This window comes from Bos indicus, chromosome 4 (genome assembly GCF_029378745.1).
Source record: "Bos indicus isolate NIAB-ARS_2022 breed Sahiwal x Tharparkar chromosome 4, NIAB-ARS_B.indTharparkar_mat_pri_1.0, whole genome shotgun sequence".
Taxonomy (NCBI): Eukaryota; Metazoa; Chordata; class Mammalia; order Artiodactyla; family Bovidae; genus Bos; species Bos indicus.
In genome coordinates, this window is record NC_091763.1 from 91,018,275 (window position 1) to 91,030,942 (window position 12,668).

General features: G+C 36.2%; 1 protein-coding gene across 1 annotated transcript in view; it reads right to left on the reverse strand.

Annotated features, from left to right (window-relative positions):
• Positions 1–6,283: 6,283 nt before the first annotated feature.
• The window catches only part of GRM8 (glutamate metabotropic receptor 8), an 850,055-nt gene continuing 843,670 nt past the window's right edge, over positions 6,284–12,668 (reverse strand). Inside the window, exon 11 of the mRNA XM_019959027.2 lies at positions 6,284–6,878. Coding sequence (XP_019814586.1) covers positions 6,829–6,878 — 50 coding nt within the window. The 3' untranslated portion in view covers positions 6,284–6,828. The remainder of the gene's footprint in view (positions 6,879–12,668) is intronic.

Sequence of the window (12,668 nt, forward strand, 5' to 3'; positions counted from 1 at the left end):
TTGCACTCATCTCACACGCTAGTAAAGTAATGCTCAAAATTCTCCAAGCCAGGCTTCAGCAATACGTGAAACACGAACTTCCAGATGTTCAAGCTGGTTTTAGAAAAGGCAGAGGAACCAGAGATCAAATTGCCAACATCCACTGGATCATGGAAAAAGCAAGAGAGTTCCAGAAAAACATCTATTTCTGGTTTATTGACTATGCCAAAGCCTTTGACTGTGTGGATCACAATAAACTGTGGAAAATTCTGAAAGATATGGGAATACCAGACCACCTGACCTGCCTCTTGAGAAACCTATATGCAAGTCAGGAAGCAACAGTTAGAACTGGACATGGAACAACAGACTGGTTCCAAATAGGAAAAGGAGTACATCAAAGCTGTATATTGTCACCTTGCTTATTTAACTTCTATGTAGAGTACATCAAGAGAAACGCCGGGCTGGAAGAAGCACAAGCTGGAATCAAGATTGCCGGGAGAAATATCAATAACCTCAGATATGCAGATGACACCACCCTTATGGCAGAAAGTGAAGAAAACTAAAAGGCCTCTTGATGAAAGTGAAAGAGGAGAGTGAAAAAGTTGGCTTAAAGCTCAACATTCAGAAAACGAAGATCCTGGCATCTGGTCCCATCACTTCATGGGAAATAGATGGGGAAACAGTGGAAACAGTGTCAGACTTTATATTTTTTGGCTCCAAAATTACTGCAGATGGTGATTGCAGCCATGAAATTAAAAGACGCTTACTCCTTGGAAGGAAAGTTATGACCAACCTAGATAGCATATTCAAAAGCAGAGACATTACTTTGCCAACATAGGTCCATCTATTCAAGGTTATGGTTTTTCCTGTGGTCATGTATGGATGTGAGAGTTGGACTGTGAAGAAAGCAGAGCAACAAAGAATTGATGCTTTTGAACTGTGGTGTTGGAGAAGACTCTTGAGAGTCCCTTGGACTGCAAGGAGATCCAACCAGTCCATTCTAAAGGAGATCAGCCCTGGGATTTCTTTGGAAGGAATGATGCTAAAGCTGAAACTCCAGTACTTTGGCCACCTCATGCATGGAGTTGACTCATTGGAAAAGACTGGGAGGGATTGGGGGCAGGAGGAGAAGGGGACGACAGAGGATGAGATGGCTGGATGGCATCATAGACTTGATGGACATGAGTTTGAGTGAACTCTGGGAGTTGGTGATAGACAGGGAGGCCTGGCGTGCTGCAATTCATGGGGTTGCAAAGAGTTCGGACACGCCTGAGCAACTGAACTGAATTGAAGCCAAGGAGAACTAGGAGATATGCATGGAGGCAAGATACATTACCCATGGCTTTTCATCTTTTGTGACAATCTTGAAAAGCCAATTTGCCCTTTTTGCATAATATGCCACAAAAAAGAGAGAATAAACACCCCCAGCGATAACAAATACCTATGTGATGAAAGGAAGAAATCACAGATTCAGATTGTTTGTGGAACCGCTTGATAGAGGACTGTGAACTGAAGGCTACAACACATTTATTCGCATTTATCCTCCGTATCATCTTATTCAATCCAGCCTCAGAGTTGCACACAAATATTAAAGAAAGACTAATGAAAACAGAGTCCATCTCAGAACTCTTCTACTAACTTGGATTATCTTAATATGATTTTAGGTGCGTGTGTGTGTGTGTGTGTGTGTGTGTGTGTGTGTATGAGCACATGCTTAGTAGTGTCAAACTCTTCTCAACACCATGGACTGTATCCTGCCAGGCTCCTCTGTCCATGAAATTTTCCAGGCTAGAATAAGGGAATAGGTTGCCATTTCCTCCTCCAGGGATCTCCCGACCCAACTCTTTGGTCTCCTATACTGTCAGGTGGACTCTGCCAACTGCACCATCTAGGAAGCCCTTATTATTCAGACACTACAAATGCAATGTTAGAAGTTAGGGGGAAACAATAAAATATAACTTAGAAAAATTATTCAAAACCTAAAAATAGGTAAAAGATGTTAAAGGGGATTTTTCCAATATAGTGCTCTGTTTGAATTTCTATCAACATGGTTATTTTACAACTCTGTAAATATAGGGGTTAATTTGTCTTTTTTTTAGTAGATTCAAGTAATGTCTGTCCAGTGGAACAGACGACCTCTAAGTTTACAGTTTACCTAGTTTTATATCTTATCCCCGATATATCCCAATGCATGCATGTTAAGTCACTTCAGTAATGTCTGATTCTTTGTGACCCTATGGACTGTAGTCTGCCAGGCTGCTTTGTCCATGGAATTTTCCAGGCAAGAATACTGGAATGGCCATTTCCTTCTCCAGGGGATCTTCCCAACCCAGGGATCGAAACTGTGTCTCTTGCATCTCTTGCATCTGCAGGTGAGCTCTTTACCACTAGCACCACCTGGGAATCCCCTGATTTATCCCAATATCTAATTACAAATATTAAAAATATATATATGTATTTATCATTAGCTTCTCATCTTCTCTTTGTAGTCATTTTTAACATATTACCAGTTTCCTAATTAATAAGTGGATTGAATAATATCCTTAACTTATTCCTTTTGCCTCCTTATGAAAGTTATATTTTTTAACTCTTTCAGAATTATACTTTACCATTCTGATAATTTTCATGAGCTCTCTTCATTAGCTGTCTGATAATTTTCATTAGATCATCCTATGTTCTAGTGAACTTACCTAATGGAACTTAGTTCATTGGTGGTGGTGGTGGTTGTTCAGTCACTAAATTGCATCCGACTCTTTTGCCACTCTATGGACTGTAGCCTACCCGCCTTCTCTCTTCATGGGATTCCCCAGGCAAGAATACTGTTCATTGGTAAATAATCTTACTTGCTTACTTCAAAGCCTGATACATCACATTGATCTTTTGCCTTTCCTGTTTTCTATAATCACATCACTCCTACCTCCCATCCAAGATATTGCATGGCCTATTCTTTTTAATAGGTCCCAATCCATTCTCGGCCTTCATACCTTTGTAACAAGTAATTTTTCAAAGTTAACTTTGCTAAAACTACTTAATTAGGCATTACACAGTTAGAAAAATAAATATTTAATGCGTCAAATTTCCTTTCTTCTATCCTTATCACTCTGCAGACAGCTAAAATATAGTACGAGGCTTTACAACACACTGAGTGCAACAGTAAAAAAAAATATTCTTAATATCCCAATGAAGGGTTAAATTAAATAAAAAATAATGGCACTCATAAGTCATAGCATCATTAAAGGTTATGCTACAAAAAGTTTTGTAAGGAATAAACTGAAATAGAACATAGACAGTGGAATTTTTTTTTTAACAATTGTTCTTTTTGCTACTATAATATGATATTTTCCAAGAATGACAGCAAGCTTCTAAACAGTCATAGACTTCATTTCTTCTTAAGGAAATCTTTTCTTCTAGCTATGATCAAATGTTTTTTCATTATTCATATGTCTATTAAAAGGGAACAATAATAAAAGCAAAAAGGAGCATTTCTAAAGATTATTTTGTATGATTAGAATATTCTATAATTTGGTATTATTTCTTATTCATCCTTTCATGCCACCTTATTGTTATTTTTAGTAATTTTTTCCTAAAAGATAGATGAAATACTCACGTTAAAGGGAATTAAATAAATGAAATGAGAAAAATTGGTAATGTTGCATAATAGAGTTTAAGAATGGCATTTCTTCCACTTTCTTACTGAATAAAATATCACTGTTGGCTGACATAATTTAGAAAATTGTTATTCTCCACTGTCATTGGTAAATAATAGAGAATATAGAGTCAAAGGGGAAGGAAATAAAATGACACAAACTTCTGTTCTTAGTGAGATTTCCTGTAATATGGTATTTACTTTAAAAAAGTAAAATCCTGTTCTTCTAAGATGATAAATTTTCTGTGAAAATTTCTGATAAACACCAAAAATTAAGCTCAATCATTTAGCTCCCTATTCATGTCCCAGTGGTCACCCCTCGAATTTAAATTTATGATGTTTTCCTTAAAAATAAAATTAGTCTGTGCCAGCTCAACCATCACGGATTCAGATGCCTTTAAATATGAGCAAGTATAAGCTAATTTTTTTTTAATTGAGGTCAGATTTGGTTGGCCCAAGGTCACACTAATATGTTGCTTATTGTCTACAAGTGACATTTGCCGACTATTACCTAGGCTACATTTTTAGCATTCCCTCTGGCATGCTGAGATTAGATGTGACATTTCCTGGCCAGAATAAAACACAAGGTCGATTCTAAAGAATATAATACGATATTATTTCCATGCAACTTTGCATTTGCTTATCTGTAGTACACAGGCAGTTCGTTTTAAAGCATGGGACTTGCGAACCACTACTAGGCACACGCTAAATCCTTTCCTTACAGGATGTCTCCCTGCACTGTCCCAGCATCTATCTCCTGAGCCCTCTGCAGAGTCCCTGAGAAAACAACTGCAGTGGAGGTCAAAACGTTCCAGCTTCTACTATAAGAGGGTGAAGGAGTTTATCCTCCCATTGCCTGGGGAGATGATAGTTTCATCAGGAAGAAAATTTCCCACTGAGATAATGTTATACAAGATAATTGGCATATGTAAATCTATGGAAACTATTATTCAACTCCATTATGAGCTAAATAAAAATTTGTAGAACACCAAAGAATTATCAATTATTTACAAAAGTACTTAGGGAAGACAACCCATTAGTAAGTTTGTAACTGGAAAAACAATTTGGAAATGTCATGAATTTGGCTTAATGTTTTATTTTTCTTCCTAAAGCCTTAAAAGGAAAAAGTCATCATCATAATAAAAACCTACCGTTGGTCCAGGTTTGCTCTCATAATCACTCTGTTGCATCCACTTACCCTGACTAGAGTCAATTATTAAACGAAAATATAAATATATACTTGAATTTTGCTCTCTGAATGAAATACAAGGCTTGTAAAATTCAAGCATTTTTTTCCTCAGCCAAACGTTTGTGTACTTACTAGTTTAAAAAATTGTGAAAATGGATAGTAATCTCCAATACAAAGAAAACTGTCCATTTAAAAATTAAAATATGATCATAATTAATTTTCTTGGTTAGCTATTGATACTGAGCTACATGGCACAATAAAATGTAGTTATGAGTTTATTTTGTTTTAAACTAGATCTTATCTAGAAAGGCACACTTAGAGATGGGTTTACAATCCTGATTACAGGATTGTATTTATCAGTAATTCAGATTATCTGAAAACTTGAAAATAATACTCTCTCTTGATTTACATATTATCTACAAGCAACAGATACTATAACAAGAGGCCAATAAGTACCCATTTCCTTCTGTATGCAGCTCTCTGAGTTGGGATCTAGGAAATGTTACTCTGTGTTGAAGGTGCCTGAACTACTCTACTTCAACCCTCTATATTAAATAAAGTGACTGTCAATATCCTAGTTGAAGCTACAGAGCACAGATAGCTCTTTATAAGGAGTGCAATGAGCCATCCAAGCTAACTCAGCAGAGAGAACATTTACTAATAAAATGATCTTAGAGACCCATTGACTTGATGGATGTCTGGGACTGTGTAGGTAAGAGGCACCCATGATAAAAATGGTAGCAGATTTGAAGCCTTTAACAGGGCCTTTTAGCCATCCTAGCATGGTTTATTAGCATGACACAGGCTCCCTGTTTTCTCTCTCTTTAATGATACTGTTCTACGAACCAATGAATGTTTTCATTTGGAAAATAAGAAACATTGACATGTTATCTGAACTGTGGTTTCTTTAGTGATGCCAAGGGAATAAATATGTTAATTCTGTGCTTTGAGGAATGTATTCGGTAAGGGTCATTACTTCATTGATTTCATTGGACACCAGGTCCAGTTGAGAAAAAGTTAATATTATACACCTTGGACTATTTCATTATGCAAAAGTTTGACTTAGAAAATGGAGAATTTCAGTGATACTTGGATATACTTTTAGATGATGACTTTCAGGTTACATTCTCACAAGTCATGTTTAATGTTTAACTCATTTGTTAATTATGATACCTGAAGCAATTGATGTCAAACTACTGCGTGATTCTTCAGAAAAGAGGCAATTACTATGAAAAACTACCACATAAATCTTGAAATAGTCACAAAGTCTTACACAAATAATTCTTGTTGATATAGAAATAAAAAACAATCTTCTTCACATATAAGGAAATGTACAAAAACACATTCCTCGAGGAAGAGTATTTTCTTGGCACATCAGGGCTTTTACAGCAGGAGTTAAATAACAGCAGAAGTGCCAACTGGAAAGAGTTTCCCCTGGCTTTAAAACTGGAACAAAACAACTCTCAACATTTGCAAAACATTCCTTTATTATTAGAAATAAATTATTTGTATAAAAAATTGCATGCGTCAACCATTGCATTTATTTTTAGCACAACCCAGGGCTTCAATCCAGTCAGCCATTACAAGAAACAGACTCATTGTCTTATACAAGTTGAACAATGTGGGACAGGAACGGGAGTTCTCACAATCACAGAAAAATACTTACAAGAATAACATCAGACAAGGTTTATTTCATATTTCAACAGCATTTGTTTTTGTTTTTGTTTTTTTCACAAGCTAACATTAGTTTCCTTTTGTGATTTTTTTTTTTTAACTGCTCATGAATAAGCAATACTTTAGCTTGACACTCATTGGTTGTATTGTATAAAACGGGTTTCTTCACTCCCTATTATTAATACTTTTGGCTTGTGGCTACTTTTTGTTCCTTACAAGATTGACTATTGATTTGATTGATTGTAGTCTACAGAGATCTCCAGGAGTGAGTGTTGGTGGTGTCACGTTCATTGTTTAAGATCGCAGACCACATTTCTTCATATTGTATCATTTCCCTGTTTCAGATTGAATGATTGCTGTAGCTGATATATGTCGTCTTGGTGGAGGAAGCTGTTAAGACAAATTAAGACAAATTATAGTACAGGATAATACATCAGTTTGTTAAAATGATCTTAAAATTCAAATCTTACAGTGACTTTTTATACGTGGTCTTTACAACATATTATTTTAAACCACATGGTAGGAATTCAACAGCTGTATTAAAAGAAGAATTTTTGATCTGTGAAACCCTAATCTCATTTATAATATACACATTTAGCAGAAAACTAAAAATATGAACACCTTGCTATTTAATAAAGTTAGGTGAAATTCTATTTAATGTGTGTTTTGATTAACAGAGATTTACGGTGTAAAAAAATGCAAGAACAGATCAATTCTGTATCCTGCAAAATAAAATATATATATATATTTTTTTTATAATCCACATTAAAGACATCAATTTTTTGAGCCTGCTTGATGACCAAAAAAGGGTCAGTCATTATAATTGGCTTCCCTGGTAGCTCAGATGGTAAAGCATCTGCCTACAATGCAGGAGACCTGGGTTCCATCCCTTGGTTGGGAAGATCCCCTGGAGAAGGAAATGGCAACCCCCTCCAGTATTCTTGCCTGGAAAATCCCATGGACTGAGGATCCTGGTAGGCTACAGTCCTTGGGGTCACAAAGAGTCGGACACTACTGAGCGACTTCACTTCACTTCATTATAATTAGTCATGCTTTGAGAGTGAATATATCTTTTATTTAAATATAATACTTTTAAACTCTAAAAGTGAATGCACTAAAATGTATTGCCAACACATATTTACGGTCTGGTTTCATCAAAAGGATACAAATGGAGATGTTTAAAAAATAAAGACTTGAAGAAGCAAATGAATATATAATTTTTCTGGTACCAGCTTACTGTGAAATAAAACCCATTATTGTAAGATTATTAAATAGGTATGAACAAGAAAATATTCTAAGTCAAATTGATATTCATACTTAAATTTTCAGAAATACAAGTCTAAATCCAGATAATTCCTTTGTGTTTTTGAAAGCTGTGATGGAATAAATCTCTGTTCTAAAATTCAAATGTGATGTTCTATTTTTCAGTGGAATTCTGGAATGAATAAGAAAAAAGAAGAAAAAATGCTAAACATATATGTTTCACTTTGTTGTTTAGTCACTAAATTGTATCTGATTCCTTTGTGACCCCCATGGATTGTAGCCCACCAGGCTTCTCTGTCCATGGGATTTCCCAGGCAAAAATATTGGAGTAGGTTGCCATTTCCTTCGCCAGGGTATCTTCCTAACTCAGGGATCAAACCCTCATGTCTTGAATTGGCAGGCAAATTCCTTACCATGGAGCCACCAGGGAAGCCTATGTATTTCACTACATAAATCCAATCCACAGTGAAACACATTTTATTTTTTTTTAGAGAATGATTTACTTTTGAACACTGAATAAGAAAATTGTAAAGTTCCTTCTCTGAAATAATGGGTGATTAGACTCATTCCATTTTAGTGTACATGAACTCTGGTAATTGACCAGATAATTTTTTATCAGAGACCAGCATTACCTAAAGACCACAATCAGTAAAATTAAAGCAAGTAGCCCAGGATGTGCTAGTTGTAGATGTTTTTGCTATTTTTATTTCCTTGACTATTATGAGCTTCATGCTAAAAACAGGTGGGACATATCTGCATATCTTTCTATATTGCTCACATTAGGTTATTATTGACATGCAATTGAAAGGAAGTAGATCTTAGATTTGGTTTCAAATTGCATCCTCTTCTCTCCAAAATGAGTGCAAAAACATCACTAAACCAGGTTACAGGGCCTCAGTTTCGTCACTGGTCCACAATCCATAACATTGGGTTTTTGTGAGGACAGAGGCAGGGGAGATTTGTGGGGGAACAGCAGTTTTCTTAGAGAATCAATATGGAATGCTTTACTTTCTATTTACCCTTCTAAAAGCTAGGGTGTCTGCTCCATTTGGTTTGGTGTAAAATAGGACAGTGATTTTTATGGTCTTTATTTCATTTTTAACTTTTTTTCTTTCTTGTTTGTATAATGCTATCGTATCCTTCTAAATATTTTCTAAGAAAATAAAATCTATACTTCAGCTATGCTTTTGAAAGATTTTCATATGGTCTTTGTTGATAAGATGAAGAAAAATTATGAGTTAAAAAAAACGGCCCTGAAAGAAAAATACTCAACTTTTTGCCATATTCAGTATGTCTATACATGTAAGAAATATTTATCAGATTTGAAGATAGGTAGAAAGAAAAATTATGGAGGTAACAGAAGAACAATAACAAAATGATCTTGACGAAGATGATATTCAGATGTTACTCTTCAAGGATCATTCCAACTTTAAGACTCTAAACCTCTTTAGAAATTCATGTTTTATTTTTTAGACTCTTAGAAGTGACCTCCAGAAAAAGATGGTAGAATTCTACTGAGAACTATAATTTACAAAAGCAAAGTAATCATAATTTTTTTGATTAGAAAAGGGATGTAAGGCTCTGAACACTTCTGAATTTTAAGTCTTATCTTTTTTATTATTCAGAGACCAATCTAGACTTTGTGGGCCAGATCACTAGGTAAAATGATATTGCACACAATAAAGCAAGTCATGTGAATGTTTTTTGCAAGTCAGTGCATATAAGGGCTTCCCAGGTAGCTGCTGCTGCTGCTGCTGAGTCGCTTCAGTCGTGTCCAACTCTGTGCAACCCATAGACGGCAGCCCACCAGGCTCCCCCGTCCCTGGGATTCTCCAGGCAAGAACACTGGAGTGAGTTGCCATTTCCTCCTCCAATGCATGAAAGTGAAAAGTCAAGTGAAGTCGCTCAGTCGTGTCCGATTCTTAGCGACCTCATGGACTGCAGCCTACCAGGTGGCAGTAGTGGTAAAGAGCCATGCCTGCCAATGCAATACAGGTTCGATCTCTGGATCTGGACGATCCCCTGGAGAAGGAAATGGCAACCCACTCCAGTATTCTTGCCTGGGAAATCTCATGAACAGAGGAGCCTTGCGGGCTACAGTTCATGGGGTTGTTAAATGTTGGACACGACTGAAGTGACTTAGCACATAGGTACGCATATAAGTGCATATAAGGGTTACGTTAGGACTTCCTTGGAAGTCCAGTGGTTAAGACTCTGAGCTCCCAGTGCAGGGTGCATGAGTTCCATCCCTGGTCAGGGAACTAAGTCCCACAAGGGGATTTGGCACCGCATGGCCAAAAAAAAAAAAAAAAAATTCTGTTTATAACATTCTATAGTCTATTAAGTGTGTAATAATAGTGTGTCTAAAAACATAATGCACATACCTTCATTAGACAAAAATATTGCTAAAAAATGCTAACCATCATCCAACAACGCAAGTTTGACACAAATGCTCAGTTTTGGGGGAAAAAAAAAAAGATTCAGTATCTGGGAAACACAATCAAGTGAAGCTCAATAGAAGGAGGTATGTCTGCAGATTTTCATGGCAGCAGTGGTACTTTTGCCTTCATTCCAGAAGTGTTACAGAACACAAAGGATTCAGAGATACACATATGAGCTAATGCAATACTTCTGATGATGAATATGCTTCGTGAAAATCAGGTTTGAATGCAGCAACAATGAATTTCCTGTGCACACACACTGGGTTTATAAGCCAGAGAAAGCGGATCTACCTCCAACAGCAGCTGTTCTCATGAATTATGCATGAACAGAGCTTAAGGACTATCATGTTACAACATTTGTTAATTGGGCACCATTGATAAAATTCATATATATCAACTTTGTTCCTAAGTCTCTTTTCAGAAGAAGTTTTATGAAACAACACTTGACCTTTTTACTTGTGAAATGTAGTATTCTGCAAATTCAATCATTAACATGGACTTGTTTGGTGTACTTTCCAGCTTCACATTCCTTTTATTTATTCTGTGTACCTTTAGAAGCTTTAAAACCTTATATGTATGATCAGAATTTCAGGCATTAACAAGTCATCTTTAAGATGAAATGGCTTAAGTATGAGGATTTGTAGAGATCTATCAATTTGAAGAAAAAGTATTGCATGTATATCATAAATACACAGCTAATTTGAAAAAAAAATTCCAACTGTAGAACAGTAGCCATAATTATCAAAATCCTTCACGTATTAAAAATAGAGATGCTAAAACAATAGTTCTAGAATTTTGTCTTCTCTTTTCTACGACCCCCAGCCCAATTTATATTTTCAAGACAGCAATGATACATCTACTTTTATACAGTGATTTATAGTTTACAAAACACTATCCTGTATGTCATTGTCATGTCATGGTGGTGAGGGTGATTTATCAAAAGTCTGATAGCAGAAAGTATGAGAATGCAGCAGCATGGACACAGTCCCAGTGCATTAACCAGCCTGGGACTGATTGAGAATGGGCTCCCTCAGTTTTGCAAGGAGGTTTTTCAAATCCGAGGAGGTACAGAGAATTTAATGGCAAAAGTTTTTTTCAGTTTTCAATTATACTTCCAAAGACATAAAATGTTCTTATAGAAGAAAAATATTGCATTTAAGCTCTTCAAGTTTTTGGTAGTTTTAGAGAGTTTGTGATTTTGGAAGACTTTTGACTCCATTCAAACATGTGGCAGACGGGATAGGCATCCACGGGGTCCATGGTCGCTAGTCATCTAAGTAAGCAAAGGTTAATAGTGGTTACAGGGAGTAAGATGGAAGAAGGATGTGTGGAGATTTCCTACACTCTTTTTTGAATGTCTGAACTGTAATCACTTTATCTGAGCCTAATTTATTCAACCCAAATTACTCCTGTAAAAGATGAAAACTACAAAGTACAGTTTAACCTTCTTTGAGGTCATAATTGACTTTATCTTGATTCACCTTATCTTGGCTTTCTTTCACCTTCCAAAAGTGAGCATTCAACTCCTCCAGAATATTATAGGATTACCTACCAGAGAGGCTCCACTTTTGTAATCTTTCATTCTTATTTCAGAAGAAATAGGGAAATGTACTCATGCTATGAAATTTCCATTTCAGCGTCAATAGAAAATAATAGAAGGAAAACAAAATGTGTTAGACTTATTTCTATGACATGGAATTAGCCTTTATCAACACCAGAAATTTTCCCTTCAGAGAACCAATTATTTTTTAAAGGGATAGAAAATGTTGATTATTTTTTTCCTTACTATGTTCCAGAGGTAAATCTAGTGAGAGGGTAACAGGCAGGAAGGCCAGGGGTCTCCAAATGGAAGAAATAGCCTGCAAGTGTCAGACATCTTTATCTCTCTTAAGCGGCAGGAGGAAACAAACTAGCAATATTTTTTCCTTCTCTACACAAATTTAAAGGGAGGTTTCTCTTAAAATACTGTGTTGCCATAATGACACCTGGTTTCGCCTGAAGTTAGCTATTCTTGAGCCTAGAGATAACCAATGCCTTTTTCTTATGAAAATGTTCGTCTTAAGCTATGCTAATGTGCTATGCCTTTACCCCAAACTCTGTCTCCAAGTCGGTTCTGCCTCTTGGCCCAGAACCTACTTGACAAACCAGTATGTTATACTCAGATATTGTTCCCCTAATCTATGTAAATGAAACTATTTGTATGGTGGTCTGCCCTTCTTCAAGATTCAAGTTAATCATTTTATGGCCCAGGATAAACCATTTGGTGCCAAGATTATCCCAAAATGCATCTTATGGGTGAGGGGCCTGGTGCCATTCTGAATTTTAAGACATTCCTTTCTTTCATTAACAGACTGCTAGTGACTATATAACATCCAGCTGAAGACTAGCAGGGGAGGGTACTCTTTCTACCCCCTTCTGATGCCTATGTCAGAAGCTTTCTCTATCTCCTTTATACTTTAATAAAACTTTATTACAC